The 16,702-nt window shown below is 30.5% G+C and overlaps 1 protein-coding gene across 3 annotated transcripts in view; it reads right to left on the bottom strand.

Moving 5' to 3' along the window:
- Window positions 1-16,702, bottom strand: part of LOC134686153 (dedicator of cytokinesis protein 4-like) — a 113,923-nt gene that overhangs the window by 73,198 nt on the left and 24,023 nt on the right. For all 3 annotated transcript variants that reach the window (XM_063545829.1, XM_063545843.1, XM_063545836.1), the window contains exons 5-14: window positions 16,496-16,598; window positions 14,791-14,936; window positions 8,207-8,327; window positions 5,448-5,614; window positions 4,696-4,777; window positions 4,259-4,319; window positions 3,849-3,917; window positions 2,644-2,713; window positions 1,456-1,610; window positions 253-384 (exon numbers count right to left, since the gene is read on the bottom strand). In XM_063545829.1, the coding sequence (XP_063401899.1) occupies window positions 253-384; window positions 1,456-1,610; window positions 2,644-2,713; window positions 3,849-3,917; window positions 4,259-4,319; window positions 4,696-4,777; window positions 5,448-5,614; window positions 8,207-8,327; window positions 14,791-14,936; window positions 16,496-16,598 (1,106 nt within the window). The remainder of the gene's footprint in view (window positions 1-252; window positions 385-1,455; window positions 1,611-2,643; window positions 2,714-3,848; window positions 3,918-4,258; window positions 4,320-4,695; window positions 4,778-5,447; window positions 5,615-8,206; window positions 8,328-14,790; window positions 14,937-16,495; window positions 16,599-16,702) is intronic.

Below are 16,702 nucleotides of genomic sequence, written 5' to 3'. Positions count from 1 at the left end.
AACTATAAACAGCAACAGATGAAAGATTCCTACCTTATTCACATTTTAACTTTAGATAACAGCCTTAGATGAGATATTAAGAACAAATGACAAATGTGAATATGATAAATGATATACATGTATTTCAAAATTAGTTTAACTGAATGAAATTAATATATACTGCATATGATCTTCTAAGAAAGGAAATTAAAAAAAATATGAGTTATTAAAATACTTTGTCTTTTTAAAATTAACATTGAGGTATTTCTTTACCTGGGTTAATGACATCAAACTGACTGAGCTTAGGTATAATAGTGATATCTTTTGTAAACAGCACCGGGTAATCTGTTTTTACTGCCTGTAGGTCACCATCATAGACAGACACATCAAAGGTCAAGGACATTCCTACAAGTAAAAACAAAACTTTTATCGTAGAAGCTAAAAATTAAAAATATAGGTGATAGTTTTGGTTTCTCTCGCACTACCAGTTCGGTTCTGTAAGCTCAAAACTGATTTTTATAAATATTTTCTTATTGGATTTACCAACCATGGTTTTTACATTATTGTGACCCACCTGATGATTTCAAGTGGTGAAAAAGTCAAAAATGACCCACAAATATTGGGTCAGTGGACAGGTTTGACTAACTGTTTATTCAAACATTTTTAAACATTAATAAATATAAGAAGCAAACACAGAAAAAAATATTTTATCTGTTAAGAATGGTAAATTTGTTCCTTGCCAAAAAGCAAAAAAGTAGAATTTGGATTGAGCAGTATGTATAAAATTTGAACTGGAGTCAGTGAATATTTTACTTTCAACCATAAGGACCATATGTGATTTAAGAAAGAAAGAAATTCTGAATTCTGGTACATTTGTACTACTTGCTTTTGCCTTATCATAAAGACTGAGATTTAAATCCAATAGGATTGTAAGAATGCTTTCTGTTTCAACTTGGCTATTTAACATTAATGATTAATATCAGTGGCGGATCCAGAAATTTTTATCAGTTGGGGGCCATTGACTGCCTAAGAGGGGGCCAACTCGAGTCAGGCTTCAGTGATTCCCTATATAAGCAACCAAATTTGTTCCCGAAAAGGGGGAAACCCTGGGACCCCCTTAATCTGCCTCTGTCTATAGCAGCTGGATTAAGTATCTAACATGTTAAAAACTTTGATTAAATGAAAGAAACTGCATATAGTATTGGAGAAACAATTGTTGCTCATTATATTGTTGTTATAACTATTGTTTTATTGTTTTATTATCTACAGTACCTCTCAAATTGTTGTTTTAAAAGTATCAAGTAAACAGTTCTTTTTAAAAGTATCTAGCATACTATTGTTTTAGTTTCTAACATAATGTCTATCTAGTAAATAGCTTATTCAGAAGCAACCTTTCTTAAAAAATGGATCTTTGTGACTCTACCTGTTAAATAAGTAGACAGACTAAGAGTAGTTTCATTAGTTGACAAAACCTACCCACATTACCTCCTGCTTTACTAAGTGCTGAACTGCTACCTAACTTTGTACTACTACCTATATTAGCACCGACACCAGAAGAAACACCTGGATTGGACAATTTTTTAATCAGATCTTTATGTAGTTCTGGAAAAGTTCCCTCATTTTCTATACAACTGAAATATAGAAGAAACTATAAATAAAACATTCATTTAAGTGATTAAGGTTTAAAGTATCTAACTTTATAAAAATATTGTGAAAAGAAATTTACTGAAACTGAAGGCATTTATATTCTAAGAATTAAACAAGTTACATTTCTCAAAATTAGAAAATCTTAGAGATAGATTAAGCTTACACTAGAAAAGTTAAATACAAAATTTCAAACTTAAGGTAAAAGCTATTGGTGAGTGGTTACTCAGTTATCATATTGTGACAGGATTGCTTCCCTTAGAAAATATGGTAGATCCTTAGTCAGTCGTATACAGTTGAGTTAAGGAAGTACTTCTTTAGCTCAGTTGGTTAACACGCTGCCTTGTAACACAGAGGGTGGAGACAAGCCATTTTGTAAGAAGAATCATGTTGTCCGGGTACATAAATTAAGCCTAATTTTGAAAAATAAATGTGGCTGACATTATCTTATAACCAAATTTGTCTTCTTGAACAAAAAATAGCTCACATCCTATTAATTTTACCTGAAATTCTATCCTAATGACATTCTACTCTGCTCCTAACTCCACCACACAATTTTCAATAGGGACAAGGAAATAATATTTGTTATTGGTATGACACTTAAAAATTATCATGACATGATAACAATATTCAAATTACTTAATTGGATAATTGATATCACATGTTATCATTTCACTCAAATAAAGAACCATTTGAGTGTTACCCAATTTTCTGAAATGGCTGTATAAAATTAAATTATGGTAATAGTTCTTGTTGTGAAACCATAATAGAACTAAGGAATAAAATTCAAATAAATTTCCTATTCATCAAAATCATAAGGTACCTTCCCATTTTTTTCACTATCAAGGCATTTGAATGAGGACATTTAGTTGGAACCACCCTTTATCATGGGTTGGAAACCTCCCCTTTTAAAACAGACTGGATCCTCCCTGCTTCTGCCAACTAAATCAGTAATGATGAGGTATAAAATTCCTTTGTGGGAATTCTAGAATGACTTAATGTGTATGAATATCTGATTACCATGATATATTAATTGAACAAACACAGGAATCCTCGTTCATCCCATTCTTAACCTCCTCTATACTTAATACTGAAAAAAATAAAATACATCTGTATGAAATTAACAGATTTGATAACAGCTGATAACCAAAATTATCGGTCGTCCCTCTGTCTATATCACTCTGTTCAGCTCTTAATATTATTCCGTATCATGTCTTTGTGACGTCAAATAGGTTGACCCGGCCTTGATAACTTTGACCCGGACTTATCAGCGACGTCATAATGTTTGAACCGACGTTAATAACTTTGACCCGAACTTATCAAGTCATCTTTTGTGTGCTGGCGAAACAAAGAAAACACTTCCGAAACACGCAAATATAGCCCGATAAATCGATTATCAGATTATCTGCATATTGATATTGTAAAATATCAGCTGCTTGGCATGATATGAAGGCTTTTTGATCTCGTTCGCTACGCTCACTCGACAAAAAGCTTCATATCATGTCTCGCAGCTGATATTTTACGATATCAACATGCAGATAACCTGATAATCGGTACGAGTAACTACATCAAAGCTTATGTATAGTGTCTTTGGTTAACAGGAATAATATGTATACACTTTTTTTTTGTAATTTTTCATTTTCTTAGATGGATCAATATGAACATTTTAACCAATATCCCCAAAAATGAGCAATTGACCCAAACTAATAATTTTCCTGCTTAAAGTAGAATAAATTATATGCTGACTGGTAACTGTTACTCCTAATGTTTTCTTTCAGTACATTTTGTGCTTTGGAGATCTGTTTGTACATCCTTTTAAATATTCTCAACCAAGGCATGCTTCAGCAAAAACAATATCATTACAGAAGATTCTACTTATGAGCCTCAGTGATCAAACTGACTAGTTAGTTTGTTAACATCTTTCTGTACAGATCACACTAGTGGTGTTGTTTGTCTTGCTGAGTTTTTTTAGTTTTTTTTGTGATGAGTTTTGTGTACTGTTGTTTATCTTTTCATAGCTTTTCCTTTTTTTGCCATGACATTTTCAGTTTATTTTTAACTTATGAGTTTGAGTTATGCCTTTGGTATTTTTATGCATCTCTTTTAAGAGGTTTTTGGTTCACTGTTTAAACTTAGGTTATATCATCTAATGAATCCATATGATATTATATGCGCATCTTTAAAGTTGAGTTATACAGTACATTTTTGTACAAACATATAATTACCTCCTACACCAAAGGGTCTTCTGTATGGGCGTGTGGGAGACTTCTTAGAACTGTCAGAAAACATCCGACCTAAATAATATACAGTTATATATGAGTTTAAATGTTTTTGTTTACATAAACAATAGCAGCTGTTGAGTTCATCAAAATAGTCCATATATTTTATTATGTATATTTGATATAAAATAAGCATTGTGTATAAGTTTCATAAAATTTGATTGAGGCAAATTAAAATTAGAGAACAGAAGCTGTTTTTGGAAGTATGTACAGACGAAAAAAGGGTAGCACTTAATGCTCCAGTTAAATTCTACCTGTCTTCTTTTCATTTGTATAAGATATTGATAAAAGAAAGTAATGATTGACCACGCTAGAAGACCAATATAGCATTAAATGATCAATTAATGATTACTTACCAATTCTATAAATTCTAACAACTATATACAAATACTTCTGATATTCATCTAGTGGTAATTCCTAGAATCAAATTGGTAAATATTAGATTTTTTGGTGTTTTAAATCAACCCCATCCAGTATTACGTAAAAAATTATAAACACTGACCCAAAAATATTTTTAAACATCATAGTTTTAAATCATTCCTTAGCAGCAAAATATGATAACATAACATAACATGGTAGATAAAAGACTTTCAGACAGTCAACAGTTAGTGCCTAACAACATTCTAATATAGCTTGTAAGGTACTGTCTAAATGGAAGAATTTATCTTGATGTATTTTTCCTTTCTTTTTTGTTGTCAAGTTGCTGTCTCTGTGATCCCCCCACACCTCAAAATGATATTATTTAAATAAACATTCATAAAAAAACAAAAATGGAAAGAACTGTTGTACTTACAGTAAAAAGACCAAAACAATTATCAAGTTTTTCTGGTTTCATAGGAGCACCATTTTTGTTCATTCTAATTATAAACTGTTCACTACAAATAATAATTGAATAAATGCAACGTTTGATTATTTTTGTTAAAATATGTTTTTTAAGATTGTGACACATGTTCTCTCATTATATTGGAATAACCTGAATTGTCTCAGTCAGTCCAAAATATAAAATTAACTTTTTTTTCATACACTTTAACCTGAACAATTATTAGTACATTGATTTAATTTATAACATTCTGATTTGTTTTCTGAAGTCCTCAAGCTTATGACTGAATGAAGTTTTCCAATAAATTCCATCCACCATCTATTTTCTGAAATCAGAATCTCTGGTAAAAACTGACTATTATTTTTAAATAGTTCAATGATCTGCAGAAGATGGAATATGTTGTTGGGTTACTGTCTTATTGATATATACCAAACACAAAGGTATTGTTCACAAAAATCACAAGTAGATAATTGCTTCATTAACTATTGTGTAATGAGCATCAGGCTTTTGATTTTCTTGTTTTAGATTTGTCATTTCAGGGCTTTTATAGCTTACTATGTGGTATGGGTTTTGCTCATTGTTGAAGGATGTACATTGACCTATAATAGTTTAACTTCTACTTCATTTTGGGTTCTTGTTTGGAGATGTCACAATGGCAATCATACCACATCTTCTTATTTTTATATTAATCTCATATTCAATCTTTACAGCATTGAAAATCTTACCTTACAAATTTCTGATCTCTGTTATCATAAACACTCATCACTATTTGAGATTCATCACCAACATTACACTGAGATACTTTCAAATTCACCAAAACATTAAAAACAATATCTGTATCTTTAGGAGTATTGACAGAAACTGATTTGTGTCTTTTCTTAGAGTATTTTGGCTACAAAAATAAATAGAAATTGTAAATAATATGTGCCATAAAAAAACATTCAACTAGAAACATTTTGAAAATATAGTATTTACCACCTAGAGTGTACATTGAAATGACTTGTGTCATCTTAATTATTTTAACTGAATAGCAAGTTGACAAGTTTTTCTAAGTTGGTCCGAGACCACCATTGTCGTCCCTTGATTTTCGTTGTTCACAAATATAGTCCCTAGTGTTGACAGTGGGTTACTTGCCATTAATTTTTATACCTCTTCCAAATTTATTTCTCCATGTTTAATGCCTCAAATCGCAAGTAGGGGGATAAAATTACACTGTAAAAAAATTTGGGTCCAGAATTTTAAAGGAAAGTAGTGATTTGGTCCAGCTGGAAAAGGTTGAAAATGAGCACTTCGGAAGCTGTCAAAAGATTTCAAGACGCCCTAAACATAAAATTGTCCATATTTTGAGTTAGAGGCGATGAAGTTTTCTATAATTTTGATATAATTTGTCCCAAAAGTAGTACAACACACTGTAAAAGTTTCTTTGAGAAAGCGCAGGTGGGATTTTTTTTATTTTCATTTATGTTCTAAAAGAAATGCACTACGAATTAATTGTGTTCTCGGACCAGTTGTGGCATGTGTTCTATTGTTTGTCTGTTTGTCCTTTTCATTTTAGCCATGGCGTTGTAGTTTTTTTTTTTTATTTATGAGTTAATTTGTCCCTCTGGTATCTTTTAACACTCTTTTAAGGACTTGCCATATTCTGGGAATTTCTCTATGTCCATGGTACAAATTTACAAATACAAGTACCATAAACTAACATTTTTCAATCCAACTTAACATATTTTACAAGGCTTGATATGAGAAAAATGGACATAGTCTAAACTTTATTTTCTCTTCTATGACCAAAACAACAACTTAAAGCCAACACAAAAATCACTTGATATACATTATAACATTGTAAACAAAGCTTTACAGTTATCAATGAACCAAGAAAATGCTGTCATGGTTAGCTGAACCAATTCAAACAGTGAGTCTTTTCACAACAAATCTTAAGAATAAATATATACTCATAAGTCCTACACATTTCAGTATAACTTATGATCAAATTTAATTGCAATATTTTTTTGTGAAAAGAGTGGCAGATATGTACACCTAATGCTGATTCTATAAACCAAAAAAAGTTGACCTTTGAACCATGAAAATGAAGTGAATGTCAGACAGATATTTATAGCTGACTATGTGGTATAGTCTTTGCTCATTGTTGAAGGCCTACCAGTGACCTATAGTTGGTAATTTCTGTGTCATTTGGTCTCTTGTGGACAGTTGTCTCATTGGCAATCAAACCACATCTCCTTATTTTTTTGTACTTTACAATCATTTCATGCACTAAATATAGTTGACCTATTGCTTATAGTATGTAAGAAACAGACTAAATGAGAAAAATTTTGCATTAACCAATGAACCATGAAAATCAGGTCAAGGTCAGATGAACCCTGTCAGACCAGCACCTCACAATTGTTTCATACACTACATACAGTTATCCTATTGCTTTAAATATATGAAAAAATGACCAAACTATGGAAACTTAAATGTCCAATGAATCACAGCTAGGTAAAGAACAGGTGATACCTGCCAGACAGACATCTGCACCTTATTATCTTTCTATTACCAAAAAAAGTTGACCTATTGCTGATAATATTTCCAAAACATACTTAAAAGCAAAAATTTTACAATAACCCCTGAAACGTGAAAATAATAAAAGATGACACCTTCCCGACTGACATGTACACTTTACAATCATTATGTACCTTAGTATCTTTACTCTACAATTCATTGACCTACTGCTATAATATCTGAGAAAAGGACATAATCACATAACTTTAACCTTGATCACTGATCCATGAAATGAAGTTGAGGTCAGGTGACCTCTGTCTAATGGACATGTAGACCTTGCAAGGAACCTATATACTGAATATAGTTATCGTATTACTGATCATTAGTGAGTATTTCACATCATGACATGACAATAAACATACACATTTTTTTTAAACAGTCACTGAACCATGAAATAAGGTCACAGACAATTGAAATATAACAGACGCAAACTTTGTAACATAAGTCATCTGTATACAAGGTATGAAGCAGGCTGGTCTTCTAACCTCTGAAATATAGAGCTTAAAAGTCAATGCATGGGACTTATATATGAAAACTATGTAGCTAACACCATGAGATAAATGTCTTTTCAATATTTTTTACAGAAATTTCCACTCTGGTCCAACTTCCTTTATTCAAATTTTATGATAATAGTTATCAAAGGTACCAGGATTATAATTTAGTACGCCAGACGCGCGTAAACAATGATTTTTGAATTTTCATGGTGGGAAATTTTTTTTTCTATCCTAAGTTTTAATTGGTCCAATATTTTTTTAAAGTTTAACCTCTGTACACTTAACACTATTTTCAATATTGGCATGTTATAACAAATTCACTGAACATGAACCATATAACAAGGTATTAATTTACTTAATATCAACACTCTATCACGCTATATTCACAAGGAACAGTTTCAACTTGTGTGATATGAATACTATAGTTCCCTCACCTGTGAAGATTTGGCATTTTCTGCACTTTGTAAGTGAACCCTGTATAACCTGACAATACTACATCTATCAACATCCACCTGTTCTCCATCAACTCTTGGTATTAAGTCCATTCCCAATTGTCTGAAATGACCAACAATAAATCAATTAAAAACATCAATCAAAAACAAACAAATCTAGACAATTCATTTAATTGAAAGCCAAATTCCAACTTACCGGTAATCGAAATTGTTACAATATATATGTCTTAAGAAATAAATGTTACTTTCTAATGGCAAAGTAAATAACATAAATAAAGAGTATGCAGAGAGACAACTCAGCCAACAATGCATTCAACAATGTCCTATCTTTAACAAATTGAAGTTTAACAATAGGACAAAATTGGCAAAATATCATTGATAAATGTAGGTCACTCAAACAAGAAATGTAGGTCACTGTGACAAAAAGAACTAGAACCAATAAATGCTTATTTGTGTTCAATGTTTTGAGAGTTTAATGCTTAATTCATTCATAGGTTCTAAGTGCAAAAGGATTTAAGATGTTCTCTCAAGGTTTGATCTTTTGATCAACCAATTAGCATTTAGATGGTTTTTGCAAATTTCAGATAATATCTTTTTTTATGTTTTTTTTTTTTTACATAAAATTAAGGTGGTACCCAACACTTTCACTAAAATTAATTTGGCTCGTTTAATTTTCATAATTTTGACAAAGTATTTACTTAGACCCTTTAGCAAAAATATAAAAATTTCACAAATTTTGAACCAACCATTTTATCAGAAAAATTACACTGGTTATATAGCAGTTTGACAAACACCAATTTTGATCGCTGAGAAGCTTAATATTCCCTGTACAACACAACGTAATTAAAACGTTTAGCTGATTTTACAGAGTTATCTCCCTGTAGTGTTAGGTACCACCTTAAGTATTGTTCCAGGATCCAACTCATTTTGTAGTACATTAAGCCCCTTACTAACCCAAAAATGTTATTTATTAAAAATAATGCAAGAGGTCAGAATTGATATGTGGAATAACGATGTCACACCTTTTGATATTTTTTTTTACCAAGAAAGTAATAATTATAACTCAAATTAAGTTTATATCTATTAACTACATTTAGTCTTTTTTTCATTTTGAAATGACAATATCACTAGGTAAATGTCACCTCTAAAAGCATTGTAAATTGAATCTGAGGCCAGTAGGGTGTGTTCCAATGAAAGAGATACTAATGCACAGCTATCATGTTTACAAAAGAATTATTTGACATTTACAAAAAAGTTCCTTTCTGGCTGTTTTTAGATAGCAAAACTTCCTTCTTAAAAAGATGTACACTTGATTGGACAGCTCTGGAATACTGAACTGAAGATTAAAGTTTATCTTCCCTTTCCAATTTCTAGAGTATATATTTTGTTTTGTGTTACATAATTCTTTACCTATGGGAGGCTATGTCACCATTTATCAAGTTCTAGATCATTAAGTTTCAAAAAAAGTAATTTAAGCCCATTATATTTAACCATGTATTAAATGTAGTAATACAGTTCACAAAGTTTGTCAAAATCCAGATAAATGGCGGAATAAGTCATTCTATGTATATCTTATTACTTTTTAACAAAAAGCAACATCTAACATATGTAAATGAATACTACCAGCATTTATTAATATGTAAATAAGCAGGTAAAACATTTTGATTATCAAATAACACTTGTTTTAAGAAATTACATTATTGGAAATAAGTTCACATTATTTTCAAATGTGAAATTTTGACCAGATTTGTTCTAATTTGGTCCGCCTTTTTCATTTCATTTTAATAATACTTGATAGCTTAAAACAGACATATGGGGCCTTTTATATCTGACTATGCGGTATGGGCTTTGCTCATTGTTGAAGGTCGTACGTTTACCTATAGTTGTTAATGTTTGTGTCATTTTGGTCTTTTGTGGATAGTTGTCTCATTGGCAATAATACCACTTCTTCTTTTTTGCATAACATGTTTCATTAAACAAAAGCTTTAGTTAAATACCTAAATTGTTATGGAAAAATTGGTTCATTGAACCCACAATATATTATACATCACTTTTATTATGCAATTCTCACTAAACTATAAGACAGGTGCAATTACTTGGACTTTTAAAAAATAAAACACAAGACAATCTAATCTTTTAAATCACTGTTTACTAATTGGTACAAATATTAAAAGTTATACATTGTATAAATGATAAATTGTGCACATGATAGGAACAGAGCGTTTGATTTATATTCCAGATCATCATCACAAAGAGAACAGATACATATGTTTACCAGGAAGACTTTTTGATCAATTTATCTTGCAATTAGCTGACTATTGTACAAATAACAGGTATACCAATACAGCAAAATAAAAATCTCCTGTTAACCCTCTTCCATGTTGAGCAAGTGGTTTTGTGAATATTTCTTTTTATGTACCAGGTCATTTTGGGGTGCTCTTCATGTTAAAACTATGTTGATTTCTTTGAGAAATTAGTGACAATCATTAAGATTTTAAAATCTAAAGTTTTAAGTGTTGGGAGTACATTTCAGGATAAAAACAATATATTACAATGTAGGAAAATATATAATTTATCTCTACTTGCTACAAAACAGGAGATTAAACAGCTGCGCCATGAGCGCATGATATGCCCGACGTGTGTGGATGTTTTATGCAACAATCATAAATAGTTTCTGAGAAAGTTTTAAGCAATAACCATATATTGTTTTTGAGACACGGCGGGACATGTGAAACCCCCAACCCGTTTTTTTTTTTTTTACAAAAAACTAAATATCACTAAAATAAAATTTTGAAAAACCAAAAAGTATACAGATCTTTAGATTAATATAACAAAGAAGTGTGTAAAGTCTTAAGCAATAATCATAAATTATTTTTGTGATACTGCGTGACATGTAAAAAAAAACTCCCCTGTTTAACAAAATACTCAATAACTCCAAAATAAAGTTTTAAAACATCACCAAAAAAGTATACAGATCTTTAAATTAATATAACAAAGAAGTGTGTAAAGTTTATGCAATAATCATAAATTGTTTTTGAGATACGGCACAACATGTAATAAAAACCTTCCCCTTTTTTACAAAATACTCAATAACTCAAAAATGAAATTTTGAATCATCACCAAAAAGTATACAGATCTTAAGATTAATATAACAAAGACATGTGTAAAGTTTAAAGCAATAATCATAAATTGTTTTTGAGATATGGTGTGACATGTAAAAAAAAACCTCCCCCTTTTTTACAAAATACTCAATAACTCAAAAATAAATTTTTTAATCATCACCAAAATGTATACAGATATTTAGATTAATATAACTAAGAAGTGATTAAAGTTTTAAGCCATACTCATAAATTGTTTTTGAGATATGGTGCGACATGTAAAAAAAACCTCCCCCTTTTTTACAAAATACTCAATAACTCAAAAATAAAATTTTTAATCATCACCAAAAAGTATACAGATATTTAGATTAATATAACTAAGAAGTGTTTAAAGTTTTAAGCCATAATCAAGAATTGTTTTTGAAATACGGTGCAACATGTGAAAAAAAACACACCCCTGTTTTAGTTACAAAGTGCCTTAACTCAAAAAGTTTTAATTTTATTTTCACCAAAAAGTATACAGATCATTTGACCATCATAAGAAACAATTATGTTAAGTTTCAAGAAATTTGGATAAGTCGTTCTCAAGTTACGGTGCGACATGTTTACGCCGGACAGACGGACGGACAGAAACCGGACATTTGTATACCATAATACATCCCGTCAAAATTTTGACCGGCATATAAAAACTCAGTGAGCTTCGCTTTTTGGCCTGTTTCTAAAGCTCATACAAATCAATTTATATTATTCGATAATGTACATTTGAATGGTTTTACACTGGTAGTTTTAAGGCCCTTCATAGCTTGTTATTTGGTGTGAACCAAGGCTCTGTGTTGAAGGCCGTACCTTGACCTATAATGGTTTACTTTTATAAATTGTTATTTGGATGGAAAGTTGTCTCATTGGCATCTACACCACATCTTCCTCTATTTATATATTTCTCTCTATATATTGTATATTTAATCCTTTTTTACTTATTTCTACACATTGTTTTAAATAATATTCAAAATTCAATTACATTCACTCAGCTCCAGTAAAATTTATCCAAAAACTGGTTTTCTTTTTTTCTGAATCATCTATAGAGATCTAAACACAATAGTAACTGGAGATTATCCCCTAATTCTTGACATTGACAGAAATGACCACATGTTTTTGTCTGTCAGTAATGCTGCAGTCTTACAATGTTGTGCCAAAAACAAGAAATTCTCAAAATAATGAAAACATTAACATATGACAAAAAGTAACCTGTGATGTGGTTCCAGACTTCTAACAAAATCATAAATATGTGTCAATGTTGTCTATCAAAACATAAAACCAAATATTTATAACATGCAATCATTCCTAAATAGTCTAAAAATCAAAAAAAGGATGAATATAAAAGTACAAAGTCCTTTAACAAGATTAACTAGTCAATACTGTATATAGGATATTGGGTAATCAAGTTTTAAGGCAGAGGGGGAATGATTGGGTGCAGTGACCTTCCAATGTTATTTCTATAACAGTACTTAATCAATCAGGGAAGGAAGAACCATTTTCAAGTCCACTTTAGTCACAAATTCAACAGCACGGACAATCCATTATTTAGCAATTTTAAGCATGAAGTATTTATGTAACCAGATATATTGGTATCTGGCTTTTTTCTCACGAAAATCTTAATTGATGTATGAAAAGGCCCTGGATCCTTTGATATTTTCAAATAATTTGTTTTCAACGTAATAGATATAAGAAGATGTGGTCTGAGTGCCATTGAATAAGACAACTCTCCATCCAAAGGCTGTTTTAATACTTGGATCATTTACCAGTGCTAATCAAGTCTAGTATTTTGATCTACTTTTGATTTTTAATGAAATTTGTATATTGAAATGCAATAGGATATACTCTGTTACATTTAACATAATCAAAAATACAAATAAGGAAGGATCTTTCTTTGTAATAAGGTCATCTTAAAATGAATAGAAACTATGAGAATTTGTAAACTAAAACTTTAAAAGGTTGTACTACGCTTTTGTGAGTCATTTTTTTTAACAACTGTTAAAAATTTTAAAGTTTTCAATGTGATAATTACAATATAAATTAACTGTTGAGATGAATGAAAACAATGATCTATTGACCTAATGAATAATGACCTAGATTTTTCATCACCTGACTTAAATGAAACTTAAATTAATGACTTGTTTAACCACAAATTAACCACAAAATTATAAAAATTTTGATTACTTCCTATCTGAAATAGGGTTTGAGTGCATTAGTCCTTTTAAAGTAAATAAAAACAAGATTTGTGGTTTTCCAGTCCTTTTTGTACCAAAGAAACCCTTATACAGTATAAACAATTGCTACTTTTAAAATAAGGAAAAATCATTAAAGGAATGAATCACTCTTAAATAAATATACTCCTCTTTAATAATAATTGACATTTTTTTTTCTTCATTATTTCAATCAAAGAAAATTTTATCTGTTAATTTCCTTCTATAATTTTTTTTCCCTGTTTCGGTAATATGTGACCTACCTTTTTAGAATGTTTTAAATTATCTGATGTTACTTGATGATATACCAAATGATGTATAACTAACATGATATATGTTTTTGATATAACAAACCCAATATTCGTAAAAATATTTACTTCTCCCCCTAATCTAGGCATTTCCTCTTTCTATGCTTTCTAAGGTATGTAAGGTAATGTTCTTTATGTAACTGAACTATTTTCCCAGGGTTCTGATAAATCATTCTCATTCTGTCTGTCAAAAGTTTGTATTCTTTGTAATAATTTCTATCAATCTTTATACCAATTTCTAGAGTCATATCAGTAATTTCTAGGGTATCCATTTCCCTCTTCTAAAATATCAATTCAACTCTTACTTCCATTGCCCAAGCCTACAATATCCTTCTCTAAGATGCATATTTCCATCAGAGAGAGAGAAAGACTGACCTTCTCATTTCTCTGTCTAAACAATCTGACAAAAGTTTAAACAGATTGACCAAGAGGAGATGACTCAGTGGAAAAGTTTCCTTTGGTTCGCAAATAAAATTTCATGTTTCTAAAATTCCATAGGTTGTTCTTTTCTTTATCATGTTTAACAATTTAAATTTGGCATCTTAAAGATCATAGGTACAATTTCATTGTGAAATGTAAACAGTAGATAAGTATTGTGTACACTTGAAAATATAAGAAAAAATTACAAAAAAGAAGTTTTTCAGTTGAAAGATGGGTGCATTATTTAAGAAAACACTTTAATACATTGCTTTGAAGGAACAGTACTTTGTTGTGACTTTTGCTTTTCATTATTGACCTAAAAAGTCAGCCAAGGGAAGAGTCACAATTTTGTATTACATTGCTGAAGAGCCCTATCAATTAAAATACATTTAGGGTATTACTATGACTTATATGTATCCAAAAGTCTATAGTAACTTCTATCAATAACCTACCAGTTCCTTAAGAGTATTGTACCACTCTCTCGGTGTATAACTTACCCATTTCCCCAATCTACAATATCAGCTATTTCTTCTTTCAGTTCTACCATACTATCTTCCGTTAACATGTTACTCATTAGTTTTCCTCGTAAAAGAATTAATTCATTCATTGTATGGTAAATTTGAGTCAGAACTATAGTTTGTCCCTGAAAAACAAAATAAAATAAAATAAGTTAAATTGTAAAGTATCATGGACTCAAACTGCAGGGTAACACAGAGTTCTTTATTAATTAAAGAACTCAGGTGAGCAAGCTTATAGTACCTAATGGCAATGCTAGAGACTATTTCTAACAAGTAACTGGAGGTTTATTCATAAAAAAGCAAAGGATTCAGTCCATTTAGGTAGTGATATGTTTAGGATAGATGCTCAAAAAGTTTTATAACACACAATTGTTGTCCCTTGATTTTCGTTGCCCACAAATATAGTCCCTAGTGTTGACAGTGGGTTACTTGCTTTTATGTTTTATACCCCTTCCAAATTTATTTCTCCATGTTCAATGCCTCAAATGACAAGTAGGGGGTTGAAATTACACTGTAAAAAAAATTGTGTCCAGAATTTTAAAGGAAAGTAGTGATTTGGTCCAGATGGAAAAGGTTAAAAATTAGCACTTCATAAGTTGTCAAAAGATTTCTCAAGACGCCCTAAACATAAAAATATCCATATTTTGAGTTAGAGCCGATGAAGTTTTCTATAATTTTGATATAATTTGTCCCAAAAGTAGTACAACACACTGTAAAAGTTTCATTGAGAAAGCGCAGGTGGGATTTTTTTTATTTTCATTTATGTTCTAAAAGAAATGCACTAACCATTAAATGTACCCATGTATGCATCAAATGTGTTCTAGAACTATAATCTCAAAACTTCTTTCTGATTTAAAATTTGGTTTCTGTATGTATGTAGCTATGACCTTGACATAATACAAAGTGACTCAATATAAATAAGGATCTTCGTCCCAATATCAATTTTAAACGGCTTATGTATAAAATAAAATCAATTTACAGTTTTGGCACCAGACTTAAAAGGAGTTCTAATTTTAGTGACAAATAAAATAAATATAATGATGTGGTCAATCTTCATCAGATAAACTGGATGCTAGAAGCTTTCAAAACCACATACATGAAATGCTTACAAGCATAAAAACCAACCGGATCTAAACACATGCAGTAGCCTAAAGGTGTCTTGGGTCAAGTAATCTATGCCTAAAATCTAGGGATATGAAATATTAGTTAAAGTACATTTACATAACTTATCAAAACTGAATGCCCTCAAAATGTGTTGTTTTTGTAATGCAAACACTGATGGGTTATCTAAGAAAATATCCTTGGAAACTTACATGTCATCAGCAACAGTATTGAATGAATAGTAGTATGTAAATTTATGATATCAAATTTGGTGCCGGACAGATTTCATTATTCAGTGCACTAAATATTAAACCAAGAGTTTTGAAAACACAATACTGCTTTAGTTACTCATGAAAAATGTTGGATTCATCATTATTTGTTAGATACCAATTTTCTTGGGTTTAATGGGTATAGGTGAACCACAAATTTAAATGTTGAACGAATTACAACATTTCTATAGGCTTTGTAGGCAGATATAGGCAAAATCAGGAAATAAAATATCCAAAATATACAAGTTTTCCTCAATCCATAAAAATGTTTTGTACCCATGAAAATAAAAGAATTCATAGTATACTAAACAAACCTGTCTAAGAAATGAATGTTTCCATGCCACCCACCACTCTCTGAGTGTAAATGTCAACTCCATCGCCATTGAATCTTCCTTTGATTTCACTGTCTCATATTGTCTGTAATAAAAAAGCAGCTGCAAGTTTTCCTGTCAATGCATGTCCATGTGAACATATTTCAAATTTTCATATCCACTCTTGGTAAGACTTACAAAATTTCCAAT

This window comes from Mytilus trossulus, chromosome 1, assembly GCF_036588685.1.
Source record: "Mytilus trossulus isolate FHL-02 chromosome 1, PNRI_Mtr1.1.1.hap1, whole genome shotgun sequence".
Classification (NCBI taxonomy): Eukaryota; Metazoa; Mollusca; class Bivalvia; order Mytilida; family Mytilidae; genus Mytilus; species Mytilus trossulus.
Note: the sequence above shows the minus strand (reverse complement) of the source record. Positions and strands in the feature narration are given on the sequence as shown.